This window comes from Egretta garzetta, unplaced genomic scaffold, assembly GCF_000687185.1.
Source record: "Egretta garzetta isolate BGI_Z169 unplaced genomic scaffold, ASM68718v1 scaffold85, whole genome shotgun sequence".
NCBI classification, from domain to species: Eukaryota; Metazoa; Chordata; class Aves; order Pelecaniformes; family Ardeidae; genus Egretta; species Egretta garzetta.
Genome location: NW_009259718.1, coordinates 4196631 through 4217484, shown reverse-complemented (window position 1 = coordinate 4217484; position 20854 = coordinate 4196631). Strand labels below are relative to the sequence as shown.

The window sequence follows — 20854 nt, the reverse complement described above, 5'->3', positions numbered from 1 at the left end:
TGGAATAGCTCTTTGGTCAGTTTGGGTTAGCTGTCCTAGCTGTGCTCCCTCCCAGCTTGTTATGCACCTGGCCAAGCAGGAGAAGCTCAAAAAGTCCTTGAGTAGTCTGAGCACTGCTTGGCAACAACTAAAAACATCGGTGTGTTATCAACATTCTTCTAGTACTGAATCTAAAAAACACAGCACTATGCTAGCTTCTATGAAGAAAATGAACTCTATCCCAGCCGAAACCAGGACAACAGGAAGACAGTGAAAGTCAGAGAACGAAGCAAGAACTGATTGTTCTGAGTCTGTCTGGGATAGAGTTAATTTCTTCATAGTAGATTGTATGGGGCTGTGTTTTGGATTTGTAAGGAAGACCATGTTGGTAACACAGGGATGTTTCCACTGTTGCTGAGCAGCACTTGCACAGTGTCGAGGCCTTTTATGCTTCTCACACCGCCCCACCAGTGAATAGGCTGGGGGTCCACAAGAAGTTGGGAGGGGGCACAGCTGGGACAACTGACCCCAGCTGACCAAAGGAATAGTCCACACGTTTTGACATCATGCCCAGCATGCTGGGGGGGGGAGAAGGCACAAGGGGATAAAGTTCAGAGTGATAGCGTTTGTCTTCCCAAGTCACTGTTGCGCGTGATGGAGCCCTGCTTTCCTGGAGACGTCCAAACACCTGCCTGCCTATGGGAAGCAGTGAATGAATTTCCTGTTTTGCTTTGCTTCTGCACACAGATTGTGCTTTACCTGTTAAACTGTCTTGATCTCAACCTGAGTTTTCTCTTTTTTACCATTCTGATTCTCCCTGCCATCCTGCTGGGGAGGGAGTGACTGAGCAGCTGTGCGAAGCTTAGCAGCCCAACCGGGTTAAATGGCACTGCTCAAGTATGGGTGGTTAGTAGGGATGTTTGGTTGCTGGCCTGCGGTTTGTCACTGAAGGGGTGGGGGAGAGGAAGAAAAGGAAGAAAAAAAAGAAAGAACAAAAGCCCTTTCAAAGGTAGGGTAATGTCAGAGAAAATAATCTTTTTGGGAAAATGCTGCTGTAGTTAAGAAGTTTTAAACTGAGACAGAAGGAGGAAGACTGAGGGAATCTTCCCTTCCAGGTATAATTGAGTAACGAGAGTTGCAACAATTCTTAGTAATGTGTTATCAATAAGGAGAAAGGTGTTATGATGGGTAAGTCAGGTAAATAGTAATAGCTTAGTGGAAAATAGTGCCTAATATAACATACACACATAACTAAGAGTTTAAATTTATACATATAGCAATAGCAGCCTGAGCAAGAGAAAAAGGGACTTGAACGACTGTTGCAGGATATGAATCTGGAAATTGCAGGAAAAACAGAAACACGGCAGGGATAGGAGGAAAGCATTTACAAATGGAAAGGTAGTACTGCAAAGTTGCATTGTACTTCTAGTGAAGCGAATGTTTGCAAGATAGTACTAATCATAAAAGTGCTATAGATAAACAAAAAGTAATGTGCATAAAAAAATCATTTGAGTCAAAACCAATTTGTCATGCATGTCATTCTTCTATAGTAGGTCTGTGATTTTGTAATAGTCTTCTACTCTCTGGCTCAAATGTGAACAAAAGTTTTAGGAGTGCTGTTAAGCAGCCTGTTCTTGACACTGTATTGTGACATTAATCATCAGGTACCTTAGTGGAAAAAGGAGGAGACAGATGCCACTGTGTCTGATGATAAGAGCATAGATTTTCCTGGATATTGTAACTGACTCCTTCTATATATCCCCCTGCTCCCCCCGAAAGTCAGGAAAACAAGAAGATCTGAATAAGTAGTTATGTTTTAAATCATCTTGTTTTAAAAGCACAACAGTTCTACTGGTTCTGTTGGTTTGATTTAAACCAAACAGAAGAATAAACAAATTGGTTCTGGAAATAGGGCATTTCACTTAAATAAACTTTTGTAATCTAAGGAAAGTGAAATAAACTGAGTAGCTCAGGAAGATGAAGGAAGGATGAAATTTCTTCAAGTGTGAGGTGCTAAACCAGTACTGAAACTTTACCACAAGAAAAAGGTGTGAGGGGAGGATGTTGCAGGAAGAGCCACTGAAGACAAAGATGGTTGAGCTGGATGAAGAGCTCACAAGGAATATGAAGAGTAAGTAAAGTGTTTATAGGTGTTCACTGGAGAAGAATTAATAAATAGGAGCAGTTTCCTTTGATGTCCAAAATGGGGAAAGAGAGTAGAAACTGACAGGAATGAATTTAAATTGGGTCATTCGGAAAGACACTAAACAATTTTAGGTTTTTTTCAATTATATGTACTTTTAAGAAAGAATAAAGAAAAAAACTTGTTTACTGTGTAGCAAAGATGATGTAAATATAATTATCTAGATGAAGGCCCAGAAGAGAGGGATTTCAAACACAGAGCAAAAATGATAATGAAAATAAAGTGGGCCAGTGGAAACAGCCATTTTTAAGATGAATTCCAAAATCCACTTTCTTGTCAGAGCATCAGATGTTCTTCCAGAGCTTTGGGATGCACCTTCAAAATTGCAGATATGATAGCAAGAGCTTTCTCCTGCTGTTTAAGCAAGTTGCATATTCTGTACTGTAATTGAAGACTATCAGATCATGTAGATACAGAGATTTAAATGCTCTGTGCTAATCACTAGGCAGTAATGAAGAGATTACTGGGTTTGACAAAGTGACATAAATTTAATTAGGATGTTTGTCAAGTATATATGCTCTTCCCACTGCATGTATATTCAGGCTCAATAAGACGACTAATACTATGGGATTTTGACAGGATTTCAGAGTTGATTGTGCAACCAGTTCCTGTTATGCAGATTATCAAACTCATCTGTGAGGGTACAAAAATAAATTAAGAATGTGTGGGAAAATAAAATGAAAGAAGTCTGTCTTATGAAACTTTTACTTCTGAATGTTTGCTGAACATTACTTAGTATAACCTAAATGTGCTGTTGATGTGGAAGTTAGTTGAGGAGATAGAGCACTCAAAGGAAGCATTAAGGAAGAAGTCTACCAAAAGCTGACTACTCTATGTACAAAGTGCAGAATATGAACATTATGGAAATTTCTTAACTTTTGAATAAAACTTAAGATCCAGTTCTTGAGGTCAGCTTGTGTTCTTAATTATGATTTGTTGCTTAGCCATAGACTATGAAGACACATAAAGTGAAGATTAATGATCCTAAGCTTGTCATAAGCAGCTGCAGGTCTACTAGAAAGGCAGAAGCAATTAATAGGTACTTTATCAGCTGTCAGTTTACTTTATTAGGTAAAATAAAATTCAGTGGGCTTACAGCAAGATACAGTTGTATGGAGGTGGTTATCTTCTACAGACTAATGGAGAAGTGTTACCTGGAGAAAGGGGCAAGTATTTTCATACTTCTGGAAAGGCACAGGTGAGGCCATTTATGAGGAGGCTGAAAGAAAGTGGCTTGTTTACTGTAGCAAATGAAGACCAATTTATAGAAAGTAGTTTGATAAATAAGGGAAAGGTCAGAAGAACACTGAAGTCAAGGGGACATTGTTGATACAGAAATAAATGCTATTAGTCACTCATGAATAAACATAGGTCTGAAATTTTAGAATAGGTTCAGAAGCATTGGATCAATAAGATTTTGCAGTATCCTTCCAAACAATGTGATGGGACAAAAGCCAAACTACTTTTAACACCAGGCTTGATAAGTTTTATGAAAGGAACCAGACAGTGTGAAATCTTATGTAGCAGAGGATTTACACATGTGACTCAAGGCTTTTTTTTTTTTTCTGATTTTCGTGTAATTGCAATGTAGTGTTAGGCGTTAATTCTGTGTAACTCACCAAGCATTTCTTATCATCCACCAAAAGAAGATATCTTGGATCTAAGTAGTAATTAAATATAGGATTAATTCCATGGAATTGATAAAATTTATTTTTGATAACCAATATGTTGGTACATGGTGTTTTGGTGTGTTTTAGATTTCACAGAGAAGGCTATTACTGTATAAATTACACAGTTTGGCAAATGTCCTGTTAATATTCTAACAATTAGAACTTAATGGGACTGTTTTACAGATACATAAATTTAATTTTTGATTGTTACTTTTCCTCCTATACTACTAGATATTCTTTCATTGCTTGAAACGTTACAGTCTATATGCATGTAGTGTCTTTTCAGAACTGACTGTGTAAAATAAGTATTTTACTTAACGCTTTTTGAGGGATTAGTGTTACTGGTGCATGAGACTGTAGACCATTGGGCAGTAGTAAAAATGTGTTTTGGACTTAGTGTGTTCAGTGAGGGGAAATAGGTACTGCTCCAACAGTAACTGGAAGCAAACATTTAGAAAGAAGAGGGTGTATTACTGTGTGTGGTAATGTATGAATTGTTGGCTTGCTGTGTTGTCATATACCCTCTCCTTGAGCTAATAGGAACAGATGAGTGGGAGTGAAATCAGCTAGGAGAAGCTATAAAAATGGGTCTAGCACAGCTAAGCATAGTGATGAAACACTTACATGAAGGAAAAAGGTTGAGCTGAAGCTTCATTAAAATGAATTGTGTTGCGGTGTTACTTTGTGTGGAATTTGTTTTGTTTTGTTTTCCCCCTGGATCTAGGCCAAGTCTGGGAGCTTCAGCCAAAATGTGGAATTCCTCAATTTGCTGCCTAAGAGAGGCCCTAATGCCTTCTCTGCCTTCTGTGAAGCTCTACAAGAAACCAAACAGCAGCATCTGGAGGCAATGATCTTGAAGACAATGTCCAACCTGACCCATGGGATTGCAAGGGTACAAGAATTTTTAAAAAATAAAATGGATAGACTGCATTTCAGATTGGATTTCAGCACAAAGGGATCTTTACAAATGGAAAAAAAAATGTTTCAAAGGACAGAATGGGTTTTCATTGCAAATTGAAACTTGTAGTAACCTTAGTAAAAGCAGAGGGGAAGAAATTTGGGAAGAAGAGAACTATCATAGAATGGTTGAGGTTGGAAGGGACCTCTGGAGTTCATCTGGTCCAACTCCCCTGCTCAAGCAGGGCCACCTAGAGACAGTTGCCTAAGACCATGTCCAGGCGGCTTTTGACTGTCTCTAAGAATGGAGAATCCGCAACCTCAGTGGGCAACCCGCTCCAGTACTCGATCACCCCCACAGTAAAACTGTGTTTCCTGATGTTCAGATGGAGCCTCCTGTGTTTCAGTTTGTGCCCGCTGCCTCTGGTCCTGTCACTGGTCACCACTGAAAAGAGCCTGGCTCCGTCCTCTTTGCAGCCGCTCTTCAGGTGTTTGCGTACACTGATAAGATCCCTCTGAGCCTTCTCTTCTCCAGGCTGAACAGTCCCAGCTCTCTCAGCCTTTCCTCATATATGAGCTGCTCCAGTCCCTTCATCACCTTTGTGGCCTGTTGCTTGACTCCATCCACTATGTCCATGTCTCCCTTGCACAGAGGAGCTCAGAACTGGGCACAGGACTCCAGGCGCAGCCTTGCCAGAGCTGAAGGATCATCTCCCTTGATCTGCTCTGCTGGCAGTGTTCCTCCTAACGCAGCCCAGGACACCAGTAGCCTTGTTTGTGGCAAGGGCACGTTGCTGGCTTGTGTTCACCTTGGTGTCCCCCAGGCCCTTTTCTGCCAAGCTGCTTACCAGCCAGCATCCCCCAGCATATATTGGTGCATGGGGTTGCTCCTCCCCACGTGCAGGACTCTGCAGTTCTCTGTTGAACTGCACAAGGTTCCTGGATGTTGTTGCATCCAACATGTTAAGTGATGCGTCTTCAAGAACCCAAAAGCTGCAAAGAAAGTATTTTCTCTGAAATATTTTAATTTAGTCTTCAATGATTCTTGGAGTAAAGCTACTAAAAGCTAGTCTGGTCTGTTGAGGAGAAAGGGACTCTCTTTATTTTGTTATTTTATTTTCACCTTTTTGCTCTCTGCAGTTGTCAGCATTGAACTGAGGGAAGAATTCAATACAGATTCAATATTCTCAAGTGCATTGATGAGCTTGAATCTTGCAGTAAACATGTGAAGGAAGGAAGACCAGATATTTTTGAGCAGACGCGTTCCATTATTAAAATTATTAACTACCATTTATATTTTTTTTAATTTTCAATTGTGCTTTGCTATACAAACAATGAAATCTTGAAAGCAAACAAAAAAATGGGGAGTTGATGACCTCAGTTTCCAAACTGGGGATTTGGGTAGAAGTAGAGATGTGTGAAGAAGGGAAGGAATTTTGCATTGACAGAAAATGTTCTTGCTGTCTTGTAATGATGTTTTATTTGCATGTGAACCATATACTATTTTTAAGTCATATATATGTGTATGGAAATACATGTATCTTTGTTGCATGATACCTACAGGCTTGTACTGTAGAGAAAAAAATAGCTGTTTTATGCTAATCTTTTTCATGTATTTATTGAATGTCTTGTAGCTTGAACACTGTTATGGACCAAATCTTCCATTCCCTGCCAGTGAATCATGTAATTCAAAAAGACCGCGCTGGATCGGTGAGTTGCACATGACATCATGAATACCTGATTAAATATCTGGTTGGTTGCTTCTAATTTCTTAATAATTTGTAAGCTTGCCACCACTTTGCTCATCCCAGGTATACAAACTTGACAGTGAACTGACTATATTACAATCAGATGCAGGTGGTAGGGGGCAGAATTAGGCTAGAAAATGAAAGTGAACTATCACATTGGAAGAGAAAACCTAATCAGTTTCTAGTCAGGTTTGTTTATTCTTACAGGAAGTTTTGTTGCTTAAACAGTACATGCTGGTAAAATTTTAGATTTTTCCAAATATTTTCTTCTTTGTTTAAGATTTGTGATAGGGTTTAATTGAACTAGAGCTGTGAAAAGGTACTGATTTTGGGCCATGTTCCTTAACTTAGACTTCCTTCTTGGCACATAAGTTTATGTACCTGGCCTTATATATGTTACATGGGCCCAATGTGAGGTTTCTGTAGCTTCTGTCAAGTGCAGCAAATCAGCTTTTCTATAGCAAGCATTTGTGACTTAGTTCATGGAACTCGTTGTTGGAATGAATCTCCTTGCTAGTTTTCATGTTGCCTCTGGTAATGTCTGGAGTACTGATGTTCCCTAATCACAGCTTTAACTGTGTGCTGGTTACTAGGAGCTCTGTCTGGTGTTAAACAACAAGTGTCTAGATTTGGAAGGCTTTTTTTTATTTAGGTGCAAAGGTTTTAGGGTCAAGTGGGTTTGGGTTTTTTAAAGCATATGTTCCTCCAGCCAGGAGACCCATGTCTCAAAAGGCTGAAAAAGGATTTCAAAGGAGATCATATATGTTGTTAGCTCCATCTCTTCAGGACAGGGGAGTGAATGTTTGCCTGCAAATGGCAAATAGTTGACTATCATTCCTCTGTCATCCAGAGGAAAGGGTTGTTCAGAGGCAGATAAAAAAGGGCACTGCACTTTATGGAAGTTAGAAACATCTAGTTTGATGACTTACGCATATGTTCAGCAAAAAATAAAGAATTGCATCCAGTGAGCATGGGGGGCCATTTATGAAAGGAAGAGCACTATTCTATTTGAATATTTCTAGCAATGGTTTGTCAGCCTAACTCTGAAAGGAATAAAATATTGTACAAAATGACAAAGCGCACAGCTCTAATTTTAGATGAGAATTCTGTTTTCATACTGCGTAGAACCAAATTCACTAGGTCTTAGATAAGGCTAACCCGCATACAAGACCATAAAAAAGTTGTCAGTTAAAATTATGAAAGAAAAAAATATACCATTCCAGTACTTTTGTTTTTTCTGTTGTTTCATTGTGTATCTGTAGTCCCTAACCAAGCAAAATTTTTAGAGGTATGAATAGTATAGTAGAGGAATATGCCTAAGACTACATACTTCAGAATTTGCAAGTTACTACCTTAATGCATAGGCTTTGTAGTTGGAATTTTTTGTTGTTACTGATATGTTTGTTTTGCACAGAACCAATGGAACATTCATTAGATAATGGAGATGGTCCCTCAATTCCTCCAGTGAAGTACTGCACTCCTGAATTTTATCATGATCATTGGCACTTGGTAAGTAGTTGATAGAGAAAGTCTCCTTAAGATGTGAGGTGTTTGAATGTAATCTACTGAGCATGTGCTACTTAAAACTGAGTTGAAACACATGCTTCATTGGGATGCAGAACAATGTTGTGCTATTTGTGTAACTGAAAGATGTTACCAGACATGTTTGATTTGATGTAGTTCTCATTTATAAGTGTAAAGAAATTCTGAGAAGTTCTGTAACTCTATACAAATCTCTGTCTGTTTTTTGTCCATGAAGAGCTTCACAAAATGCCTTCTGTTCTGTTGCTCTGTGTAAGCTGTTGGTAGTATTACCTTATGTTTATTTGTCTGCATCCTCATCTCCTTCTGTGTGATGACATACTCTGCAAATGACTGTAAGATACTAGAACTGTGTTTCAAGTGGTAGTCACAGTCTTGGCTTTTTTAATTGCCAACTTGAACCTGGAAGAGTCTCTCCTTAGGGTCAAGAACCAGATCAGGATTCTGTGCTAGGTAGTACTGGATAGAATAACCTGAATTTCTGTTCTTCTTCTGCAGTATTAGAAGTTCTGTAGGTAGTCTAACTACTTTTTGTTTATTCTGTTTGTAAAGCATAGGTTATGGTGGGGTGGGCTTAAGGAAAAACAAAATAATTTTGTGTAGTGGGTCAGGCACTTTACTAGGGTTACACAATGTGCTAGCACTTAACACTTCTGTCACAGGCTCTGTGTACAGCAAAACTGATTTTTTTATTTTAAAACTATCTATTGGGGAGTCCTAATTAGGTCTTGCCTCCTTTTACATCTGCTTCTGGATATACTCTTTTTTGATATGTTTCTTTGGTATTAAATTTCACTTCCAATTTACAGGAGTGTTAGTAACTGATTTACTATTGATCTTGTTAGAGTGGGAGGGGCAGCGAGGGTACTTATTTTGAAGACACCCCTCTTAAATTAGTTCTTTTCCTGTTAACCATTTTTGCCAGCCACATAATTTTCTAGATCAGTGACTGACAGTCCCTTGGTATTAAAATTGCACTCGCATGCTATTTTACATCTTCTCTGCTCCCAACAGCAATTAAGAAATGTTAGTTAAATTTTACATAGTGTTGTCCTAAGGCATGGGGATGATGGAAATATGTGGGGCCGTGCTGGGGTGAGGGTGGGGAAAGGGAAAAAAGTTAGCAGGGCCTAATTTACAGTTTGAAATGTGTAAGCTTTGTTTCCTTTAACATGAGAAATAAGGCAAGCTAGTGTAACATCTTAATAATAGTGTTGTAGGGTTGTCAGTTGCGGAGACTTGCAAATACAGTTGTCTTTGGGGCCCTTTGCAATACATACAATTGTTTTATTTATTAAAAAAACCCAACCCTTCAAAAATTTGACCTCTACTGTTTTTGTGCCTTCTCAATCAAGAAATCCTGCATATCATACCAAGCGGGTAGGTAGGGATTGCTGCTCTGCTCTAACACTCTATTATTTCCTTGTGTAGTCTAAACTTACCAATTTTAAATCTTCTTCCCAGGCATATAAACTGATATCAGAGCCCCGAGGCTTAGCACTTATTCTCAGCAATGTCCACTTCAGCAGTGAGAAGGACTTGGAGTATCGTGCAGGAGGAGATGTGGACTGTACTTCCCTGGAGATGCTTTTCAAGCATCTCGGGTATCAAGTGACTGTCTTTCAGGATCAAACTGCACGGGTAAGGGGGATGGATCCCAGGACTTCACCACCAGTATGGATGAGAGTTTGTAACTGTTATGTAAACATTTTAAGAGGTTTCCCTTGGTATAACTAAGCTTGACCAGGTCTCTTAGAAGTAGAACATAAGGCTAAATGGGATGATGTCTGCTAGCATACTGACAAATATAAAGAAGCTTGGAAGGAGGAGGACTTTACAATGGAAAGTAGGATCACAAAGGACCACAAGAGGTACTACTCTAGTCTGACCCATTGTAGTGCAATGGGCAAGAATTTCTAGACCACACCTGGCATATGTGTTAAAACCACAAATGAGTAAAGTCTTCTGTTTAGTCTAGATAGATGTTTTCCATTTATCTGCTATACTAGAAGTTAATCTTCGCAAATATTTGACCTAGTCTTTGCAAGTGTAAGTGGTGTTTTCATGTTCTTTCACTGATGGAGTCAGTTGCCATCCTATTTATCAGTCTTCCAGTATCTATGCAGTTAAGTTCCACTCTTTCAGTCTTTGCTTTATTAAAGACGTGGCTGTGCTTCAGTTACGAAAATTGGCAATGTTCCATGACTGAATCAAGCCACTCTCTTTTCCTAGGAATGCAATTGCTGCCTTCTCCAGCCTCATTTGTTCGTATTCCTTTTAGGTCCATATTAAACCAAGTGGTACAGAACCTGTTAGTGTGTTTTCATAGAATCATTTGGTTGGAAAAGACTTTCAGCATTGAGTCCAACCATACCTGTCCACTATTAAACCATGTCTTTAAGTGCCACATCTACCTGTCTTTTAAGTATCTCCAGGAATGGTGAATTGACCACTTCCCTGGCTAGCCTGATCCAATGCCTGATAACCCTTTCAGTGAAGAAATTTTTCCTGGTATCTAATCTAAACCTCCCCTGGCGCAACTTGAGGCCAGTTCCTCTCATCCTATTGCTTGTTACTTGGGAGAAGAGAGCAACACCCACCTCGCTACACCCTCCTTTCAGGTAGTTTTAGAGAGCAATAAGGTCTCCCCTCAGCCTCCTTTTTTTCAGGCTAAACCACCCCAGTTCTCTCAGCTGCTCCTCACAAGGCTTGTGCTCCAGACCCCTCACCAGCTTTGTTGCCCTTCTCTGGACACACTCCAGCCCCTCAATGTCCTTCTTGTGGTGAGGCCCAACACTGAACACAGTATCTGAGGTGTGGCCTCACCAGAGCCAAATACAGGGGGACAAGCACTTCCCATGTCCTGCTGGTCACACTGTTTATTGTTAAGTTGCTCCAATATCCCAGCTAGACTCAAGTGTCAATGTAAAACCTCTAAGATACCAGTTGATTTCTCCTATGTTGAAACTGTGTACCAACTCAGATACTTGCTGCATTCCCCTGTCGGCCATACAGAAACGTAGATGTCTAAAGTGATTCCTACTTCACAATGTTATACTTAGGACTGAATACTACATAAAAGAACAAGAACATTTTGCTGTTTTTTTATGGAACGCATGTCTTTTGTCCTGTAAACTTGATGTACATAGGATTTATTTTGTAATGGGAAGACCATTTGTGTTTGTCCTGTACATTTGTGGGTTTCCCTGTATATTGACCAACTTTACCTGTGCAAGTCTGGAAAGCGTGTTGGTTTTTTTTTTTTTTTTTCTCCCTTCCAGGAGATGCAGAATGCCTTGGAGAGATTCTCTAAGCTGCCAGGTCATCGGGATGTGGATTCCTGTATTGTAGCTTTACTTTCCCATGGTGTGGAGGGTGCAGTTTATGGCAGTGATGGCAAACTACTACAGGTATATTACTGTGTCCTAATGTGATGTGATGTTGTAGTTTATATCTTGGAAAGTAACAAAGGAAAGAGGAAAAAAGTAGGGAGGAAAAAAGTGAGAGAGAAGGTGAAGCGATGGGAGACTGAGGATTTATATTTTTTTAAAAAGGAAAAAAATAAGGGCTTGTGTGAAGAAAAGGGCAGGGGTCTGTCTATGAGAGGTCTATAAGATAAAAAATGGCATAGAAATAGGACAGGTAGGAGAAGTTCTTTCATTCTTTATTTTGTACAAGTACTAAGTAGAGTGGAGCTGGGAGGGAGCAGGGGAAGGGATGTGTTTGTCACACAGTGAGTTTGGAGATAAAGGAGAAAATACCAGGACTGGGGAGGTAATAACCAAAATACAGGGAAGCAAGGTGACACTGGGTTTGGCGCTCAGAAGGCTGCAGGGAAGAATATTTATCTTTTTTCTACTCTCAGTTGCAGGAGGCTTTCCGGCTCTTTGATAATGCAAACTGTCCAAATCTCCAGAATAAGCCCAAAATGTTCTTTATTCAGGCCTGCCGGGGAGGTGAGTGCCCAAATACTAAAAGCCATATATTTGGCGTGCCATTAAGGCTCATTTTACACACATACACACCCTCACATTCAACTTGCTGTCAACTCTCCTCTTTGCTTCTCTCAGGTGTAAGTGGGACCCATATTCACCTCCCTCTGCCCTGCTGCTGCCACTGCATCTGTTGCTCTGTAAGTGTCTTTTGCTCTGCATGAGGTGTGTGCATTGACTTGCAGACCCCAGAGCACCTTAGTGATAAAAACCTCTTACCATATCCCACTCATATATTGAGGCTTTCTCTTGCTATGCCTGCAGTAGGGGGAGTGGGGCCTATGGTGTATCAAATTGCAGCACAGCATGGAGTGGTACACTAGCACTGGAGTCTTGTCTGAGGTCCCATCTTTCTCTTGGGCCAGGATGTGTTGTCTCTGATGGTATTGTCTCTCGAGCTATCAGGCTCCAAGTCGCCTTCCCCCCCCGACCTTTACCTTATCATGCTTTCAACCTCCAAATGACCTTTCCTTACACCCTTTTCCACACACTATTGTAGCTACAGAATTATTTTCTTGTTTCTCATAGATGTGCTCTTTTTCCAGTCTTTCTGTTCTTATTCTTTTTTAATTCTGCTATTTGTTCTCCCTCCTTTTGTAACTAAACAAGTCTGTAACTAACTACCTTACAAATCTGCTAATTACCAAATTTTTCCCTAAAGTGTTTGGACTTTTTGAGATTACTGTGAAACTGCAGATACTCCAAAGAGAAGTTCTGTCTTAGCTTTGCTTTTTCCCCTGTGATAGAGAAGTTTTTCTAGCATGTATACATTTTTCCCTTCTTTCCCCTTGTCCTTTGCAATTGTCTCCCTTTTTTTTCATTTTTACCTGGGTTTTGTAGTTTGTCCTCTAGCCAAGAGAATATTTCTTTCACCTGTTACCTACTGGTGTTTAATCCCAATGCAGAGAAAAACCTGAAGTCTACATAAAGTATCTTGGGTATCAAAAATATTTGATCCTTTAAGCACTTGGAAATACTGAAACATGCGTGTTTACAATATGAAATGAATGTGATTACTTTCCTAATGAACCTTTAGATACTTTTGAACAAATTGAATATGCAGACTCATAACAGTGTGGAAATAAGTGTAATAAGCCAGAAGTGGCAGCTGACCTAATTAGGTAATTAGGTTTATTTGACTGTAGTGTTACCATAATGGGTCTTTTCACATCAACAAATCAGGCTTGGCTTTCCTATTCCCAAAAAGGTTTCAGTTAAGAAAGCTGTGCAAAATGCTGCCAGAACTGGGATACTGCAATAGGCAAGGTATTGAGACTTGAGCAACTCAAAGGGAAAAATCTTTCTCTAATTAAAAAAAAAAAAAAAAGCACAAAACTGCCTTTTTTTAACCTCTCTTTTAAACCTTGATTAATAGTTGGAGAGGGAAGCCAGGTACAAAGTAATTGAGCTATCAATAAAAAAAGTGTACCATTTCATGCTATTAGGCTAGCCAATACAATTTTTTTTTTTAAAGTAGCATTTGAAAGCTTGTATAATAGTGTGGACAACTTTAGATTAGTAGTCAGTCTCTCTATGCCATGCAAGTTAGCTGGAACCAGTTGAAACAAAGTGAGAAATGTGAGAAGTTTATGTAATAGGCCTTATCTGTCTTCTATTATGACACATTAAAAATGTAGATAAAGAAGAGTTGGTACAATCTACTTAATTTCTAAAGGGCCTTTGGCAGGAATACACTAAAGAATTGAAGTAGTCCACCGACAGTCACTGGTCAAAAACCAGTGGCAACAGAAAGCAATGGGAAAAGAAAAATGGTCAGATTTCACTTTGACAAAAAATGAGACTTTGAAGGTGCTTAACATATGTGTTTAATATAGTAGTTGATCCAGCAAATTGAAGAACTGTGGTAAATAATGACAAATAGGTAGTTAGCAGTTTGATTTAAATCAACTGGGAAAACTGATCTGGGAGCTTCAATAAAATTTAAGCAGATGGGGTCAATCTGGGCAGCAGTTATTAGTGGTATAAATTAGAGGTTAAGCATGCAGAGGAATATCGTGTTAGGGTTAGTGCTTTACACTTCTTAGTTACATTGGTAAGTTGACTGGAATGGTGTTTGAAGACAAATGCATGAGGAAGATGTGTAATTCTGAAGCTTTAATCAAAAAGGTTTTGACTTTATACATTATGGGATGATGACAGTGTGAATAATACAGCGACAGTGTGAATAATATAGCTTGACTGTAAAATTACCTGAGTCTCATCTGAAATAACATACACTGTGAACAGTACTCTAAATTTTTAAGGAGATACAGAACTCAAAGGATTTGGAGATGTGTGATGAAAGACCTGAAAAAAATGTGGTTAAAGAGGGAAAAATTTGCATTGCTACCTTAAAGATGGTGAAGGAACCTGATGGATGTAATAATGAAATTTTGGGCTATGGAGTCTTAATTATAGGCTATATCTAGCCTGTTGGACAATTGCACCCTTTCCACTGCTGCTTTCATTTTGGAAGAGAACAACATTACTGACTTATGAACTAACCATTTCCTGTGCAAAATTATGAGATGCCACCAGTGCCACTGCCTGTAAAAGGGTTAGAAATCCAAATGCATTTCTTAGTCACAACCTGGCAACAAAAACCTAGAGCCATCATAACTGGAAGGCCTCTGAAGTGGGTGTGTATGCCTCCTAAGACTAAATTTGACCCATGCTGTTAGGAAGTAAGTAGAACAGTAGATTCTCATCTTACAACAAAAGAACAAAACGGCAAAACTGTATAGAAAACCTGTAAAACATCGTTTTATTTTTCTTACAAAGTAGCTGGACTATTAAAGCTGTTGCCACTAAGCAGTTAGTCTAGATTACAATAGAAACTCTGTATCATGTGAACAACCAATTGAGAATATCTACACTTGTAATAATACAATACTGATGAATCCTGGAAAGGACATTAAATGTTCTCCAGTTTTTAAACTAATCTCCATGTACTGGAGTTTTCTCTCTTGTATTTAGGGTCAAATTATTTTGCATTTTACTATTGCACAATTTATGCTTTTGATTGAAACAAGTGATATTAAAGTCAGGATTTAGAACTAGGTGAGATATTGGGTCCATGTTTTCTTCATGTCTTGGAGATAGACCTTAGCAACTAAAATTATAGCTCTCATTTGAGTTCTGCAATAAGTAGGTAGCTAGCATTGCAAACTAGACTAGACATTTTTGGACGCTTCTAAGGCAGGTAGAAGGGGAAAATTTTGAGGGACTAGGCAGCAAATGGCACCATGCATGGCGAAGAACTATGAGAAACTTTGCTTTCCTGTTATCCCATGATCTGCATAGGAAAGAGTGAGTGGGGGAGGAATCAATTGGTACGCAGACTGACAGTTACGTTAGGTTGAGCAGGTTCAGCACTTGTTGGTATCCGCATTAGCTTGTGCAGAAGAACTTTGAGATTAATTTTTAAAACGGCTAAAAAAGCTTAAAGTTCATGCAAAAGCTTTCTGCTTGACAGCAGTTGTGGCATTGCTGACCAGAGCCCAAAACTAAAGAGCTACATCCAATAGTTCAGGATAATTTTTCCCCCCCTTCCCCTTGTTTATTGCCCCCCAGATGAGACAGACCGGGGAGTGGATCAAAGAGATGGGAAAGAATGGTCAGATTCCCCAGGCTGTGAGGAAAGCGATGCAAACAAGGAAGAAAATCTCAAGCTGCGTCTGCCTACATGCTCTGATATGATCTGTGGATATGCTTGTCTGAAAGGTACTGGGGAGAGGCCCTAATGTTAGGGCATAAGGAGGTTTTATGTGTCTGTGTGCCCCGGAAACTTCATTGTACACGCTTTCTTCTCAGGCACTGCGGCCATGCGAAACACCAAGCGTGGATCCTGGTATATTGAGGCTCTCACCTCTGTGTTTGCAGAGGACTCCCGAGACACTCATGTGGCTGACATGTTGGTGAAGGTGAGCTGGAGTCTTTCCTCTCCCACACTTACATTATTTCTGAGGGGCCTTCCAGTCCTTCTAATTGCTAGGATTGATGTACTGTTAAAGCAATTGGTTTTGCCTTGTTTGTTACAAAATTATTACTTCTTGTCTCATTTTTATATTTATATATATATACACATATATATATAAAGTTCCACAGCAGTTTAATAAAAGTAAAAATGCTGTTTCTTTGACTCCTTCCATTTCACTTGTGCAGTTGCATGGTGAATTTAGGAGTACAATTAATCTGGCTTGCCAAGAATTACTTTTCTGTATCTATAGCTTTTTTTTCAGGTGGATTAATTCCCTGAATGGGCTCACCACATAGCTGTACAAGCATTTGCACTCACATAAGGGAAAGATTAAGAAAACGGGGGAGGAGGGAGTGAAGACAGCAGTGTGACCACAGCAACTTGAGCTGCTGTGGAACTGCACCCTGGTTCTTTACCCTTCTTATAATTTAGAAAGACAATAAATAGGGGACTACTTAATAAGTTAAACAGAATAATCTATGAGTACAGAAAGCAATGACATTTTTCTTACTTCTGTCTTAATCCTTCCGGTAATTTTTTTTTTTTTTTTTACTGTCACATCTAGGTGAATAGGCAAATCAAGCAACGAGAAGGTTATGCCCCAGGCACAGAATTTCACCGCTGCAAGGAAATGTCAGAATATTGTAGCACACTCTGTCGGGACCTTTACCTGTTTCCTGGCTATCTGCCAGGAAAATAACCCTGCCAGCTCTGTTGGAAGAGAGATACTGCCAAAGCTGAACTTTGAGTATGGATGTCTACATTCTCGTTCTTACAAGCTGTGACATCAGATGTGCAAGCAAGGAATGCTTGTTTGTATCTGGCCAGTCCAATTCTCGATGTCTTTTTATAAAATAATGTGGCAACTTTCTTTGTAATCTGATACAGTTCAGGGTTTAAAATTCTAATATCCTGGTTTATTTCATATGTATAGAAATTGGTTGAAAGAGGATCAGCACTGGAACTGGGAAGAAGTGGAAATATCCTTTGGAAGGAGATATAAGGACATCTGTAAGCAAAGTGAATGTGAGAAGGGAAGCAGACTATTCATGCTATTTTTTAAAAGTTAAGCCTTTCTGAAAGGAATATTATTCATAAACTACTACTTGTGTTATGCTTGTATTTTAAAATTTTTAAGTACTGTCTGCCTGGTTCTTCATTCAGGACAGTCGGCTCCTGTGCACATTAGAAAAGGGCTCCCTTGTGAAGGAGAATCCTTCCCCTCTCTAAAATGGAAGGTTATTGTTTTTCAGTATTTGACACTTTCCTCTCTATCTTGATCACTTAAAAATCTGTTTTTACACATTCCTTCTGTAGCCAAATTATCAAGAGAATTACAAAACATCCCAGGTTATCAGAAATCCTGGTTCTCTATTTGTTTTGCTCATACAAATAAGCCTCCATAAACTGCACCAGAAACAGTTTTGAATCTAGAAACTCTAGATGAGCTCCCCTTAGTCCCAAGAGTGAACAACTGTGTGGAATAATACTTTTCAGGAATTTGTTTGCCATAGTACCTATGTGTTCACAACAGGTGTAACATTCAATCCACCAACTTCTCAGGACTCTATAAATTGCACTGTACGGCTGAATCCCTGAAACCCCACAGCCTTGTACAAAAGGAACTTTTGTCTTTTGTTTAATTAACAAACATATTCAAGGCAGTTCTTTACAGTCTAAGCATGTTGCTTGGATTATTTATCACTGCAGTTTGTTTCCCTTTTAAATGAAAGGGAATGGTTTCATATTATTACCCTGTTATGTGAGTTTGCTTTCTTCAGCCGTGATCATTTAAAGCTGTTTGTTTACTTAATATTGTTTGCAAAGTGTCATTTTATCTGGTCAATAAGAAATGTGGCATAATCCATCACTACTTTTGGAAATTTCCTACACAGTCTCTTCATGCTGTGATTTGCCTCTTGCTTTTGTCTGGTTGTGGTTACTCCCATTTGGTGTGATGTGGGAGACAGGCATTGTTCTCTTTCTGTGGTAGAGCCTAAATCCTGGTATACTGGGTCACATAGGGACTACAGACTGTTGTCTACTTCCAAAGTAGACTTGAGTCTCTATCTTTTCCATTTTGTAGCAGTAAGTTGGCATGGTTCCTGGCTTACTCTTTTTATGTAAGTGTGGCTTTTAAAATATTTTTTCAGGATAGAATTATGATTAAGAAGCACAAAGGGATATGGAGGGAGGCTGGAAAATTAGGCATGTGCTTTTTTTTTTTTTATTGTTCTGCCTAGGAAAATGAAGGCTCTGTTTCCTCCAGCTGGCAAAGGTGCACTATGAGCATGCATCTTGCACTTCCCTTACACAGAACACGTGATGAACGGAACAAGGATCATACTTGCCAATTGGTGCCTTACTCTGAAGTTTAAGATACCAGTTTAGGGGCTGTTGTACCTCCCTGGAATATAAACACCTTCTTCCTGAGTGTTCCCTCTTTGAAATGGTGCAATATGTTCCAGATACGTGTATTGATGAAGCAGTCCACTCTGATGGATTAGATTTCTGTAGGATTGCATCAAGTTACATTATCACTGCCACTTTCATATATACTTTTTGTATACTTGTATTTTACTGCCTTGAGGTGTCAAAATAAAGAACTCTTGTTTGATTAATCTGTGCAGTATCTTCTGCTTGGGGAGTTTTACCTCTGTGCAGAAATGGAGCTTCTACATAAAGAGAATTTTGCATAATTTCTTGAGATAGGACCTCCCAGAGGTGCTTTTGAACTCTAAGGCAGAAGCCTGCTACTTGCTAGCAGTATGGACTGCTCATGAATTTTGATAACACCTGGACTAAACTAAAGTTAATATATTTTTAGTAAAGAGATATGAGGCAGAACCACCAATTAGGTGGCCAATGTTTTTCAGCACATAAAACATTTAGACTGGGAAAATTATAGGCTCTGTGTGCTTGAAAGAAGAGCTGGTGCCAAAAAGAAGGGTTCCTGAAAAAAAGGAGGAGTCTTGGAAGGAGGAAGGGTGTAGAAAGAAGGTGAAGATACCAGCCGGAGGAAAGATACTGGAAGTGGGGGAAGATCCAGGGAATCAGAGAGCTGCATGGAAACAAGTGACAAGGGATGCACAGACGCCTTGACCTGTAATGCCCAGGACTCGTAGTGGTGAGCAGCTGCACAGCACAGAACCAGCACAGCTTTCTGCTCCACCTTCACAAGCTAGCAATGATCTCGCCACTGGGAGGGGAAGCTGAGACCTACGTAATACAAGTGAGTGAGTGTGAAGTAAGGTAAAAGCTCAGTTCTTCTAAAATAAACCCCAGTATCCAGATCCAGAAGTTGTCAATTACTCCGTCTCATCCATGACACTTGGAAGAGTGCTTCCTGTCTTCTAATTTATCTTTTTTTATGGAAAGAGTACATTGTGTTTTCAAGAATACCAAATTCAGGTACAGGAAATCTAGTAGTAATGTTAGCAGTGGAATTACCAACATCTACCTGTGCAGACAGTGTTCCCAGTAGTACAGAAGATTAAGTAAGACAATTAAGTTTTGAGCTACTAGCATTGTTTAAGGAATGGTTTCAATAGCTGGCGTAGCAGGGAAGTGTTAACCTGTTCCAGGCTGTGAAAACAGCAAACAGGATGTAGACAAGGTATTTTACAAATCTTGAGTTGCATGAAAATAATTGTATTTATTAGTAGAACAATTCAGTAAATTAATACAATTCTAGTAATTCCAGACTGGTTTTGTTTCCCTATTTGCCATTTTGAAAAGTAATAGATGCTCAGAGTATTTGGCCTTGTAAAACTAGTCATTGATCATGAAATTTAGGATGTACAGAATGGTATTGAAAGAGGGCATGCTTTCCAAAACATCAAAAGATTTGGCTAACCATCTATAAAAAAAACCTCTTGTAAAATAGAATTTATGCCAAGCTGAGATTCCTAACATACACTGTACCTGTGTCATGCAATGTGTTCTTACCCTTGTCTTCAGGGTATGAGAATTCTTTACTGCATCACAACACTAAATCATTGTTAGGAGAAGGAAATGCAAGAAAGAAGATACTGTTATGTAACAGATCAACTTCCTTACAGAGTGATGATGTCATTAGCATATGCATACAGAGCACAGTTTCTTTTAAATTAAAGGAATGAAACAAGAATCTCCAGAGAGGTTACAAGCAACCATTGCCACAGGCTCAGCAGCCTCAGTGAGGCTGTTTCATTAGGCACAAGTGCTAAGTCCTCAATGCAATTTGGCCCAGTGTTGCTGCTTTTGCCTATTCTACTTGTATAATTCTCTCTTGTGAAGGTTTGGTAGTCTGTCTTTTCCATTGATCTGAGTGTGGTACCTTGTCTATGGTCACTGTTACGTATAACTTGGTCTCCAGACTGTAGTTTTACATAAACTATTACCCCTGCATGCAAAACTTCTTAAGACATCTGTGTAATTCACTACATCTTTCAAAGAGCTCAGAGTTGTATTCAGTCTTCTCTAGCTTAAGAAAAGTAACTGGAATTGCTGTAGTTTAGGCTGTTGATTTTTTTACTTTTTTTTTTCCTTTGTCACTCCTAAAAGTTCTGATTTTCAGCTGCAAAATAAGGAGAAACAGTAACACAGTTTCTCATAGAAACTGCACTTTGACAAAGGTGAGCACCATGCTGCATTGAGAAAATATTTAGATTTGGTTCTAGTATGTTCAGGTTGTAAGGAAAAGTGAGCTAGCTGTCAGTATTCAGTCACTGGTAGTCATCTAAAGATTGAGGGGGAAAGGGTCACACTGAGCATAGGTTTAACTTTTCTAAATTGATATTACATAAACAGTGAAGGGATGTTATAAGCTGCCGCTGCCACTGCCTCTAGCAGCTCTGTGGCTT

At 39.3% G+C, this 20854-nt stretch overlaps 1 protein-coding gene across 3 annotated transcripts in view; it reads left to right on the top strand.

Moving 5' to 3' along the window:
* Positions 1 to 18595, top strand: part of CASP2 (caspase 2) — a 23768-nt gene extending 5173 nt beyond the window's left edge. Inside the window, exons 2-11 of one of the 3 annotated variants that reach the window (XM_035894550.1) lie at positions 4577 to 4744; positions 6384 to 6459; positions 7912 to 8006; positions 9504 to 9680; positions 11321 to 11449; positions 11905 to 11995; positions 15605 to 15754; positions 15845 to 15954; positions 16576 to 16758; positions 16945 to 18595. In XM_035894550.1, coding sequence (XP_035750443.1) covers positions 4577 to 4744; positions 6384 to 6459; positions 7912 to 8006; positions 9504 to 9680; positions 11321 to 11449; positions 11905 to 11995; positions 15605 to 15754; positions 15845 to 15954; positions 16576 to 16710 — 1131 coding nt within the window. In that variant the 3' untranslated portion in view covers positions 16711 to 16758; positions 16945 to 18595. Of the gene's footprint in view, positions 1 to 4576; positions 4745 to 6383; positions 6460 to 7911; positions 8007 to 9503; positions 9681 to 11320; positions 11450 to 11904; positions 11996 to 12109; positions 12172 to 15604; positions 15755 to 15844; positions 15955 to 16575 lie in introns of those variants that run through there. The other 2 variants (XM_009639140.2, XM_035894551.1) reach the window with 2 other exon arrangements.
* The last annotated feature ends 2259 nt before the right edge of the window (positions 18596 to 20854 follow it).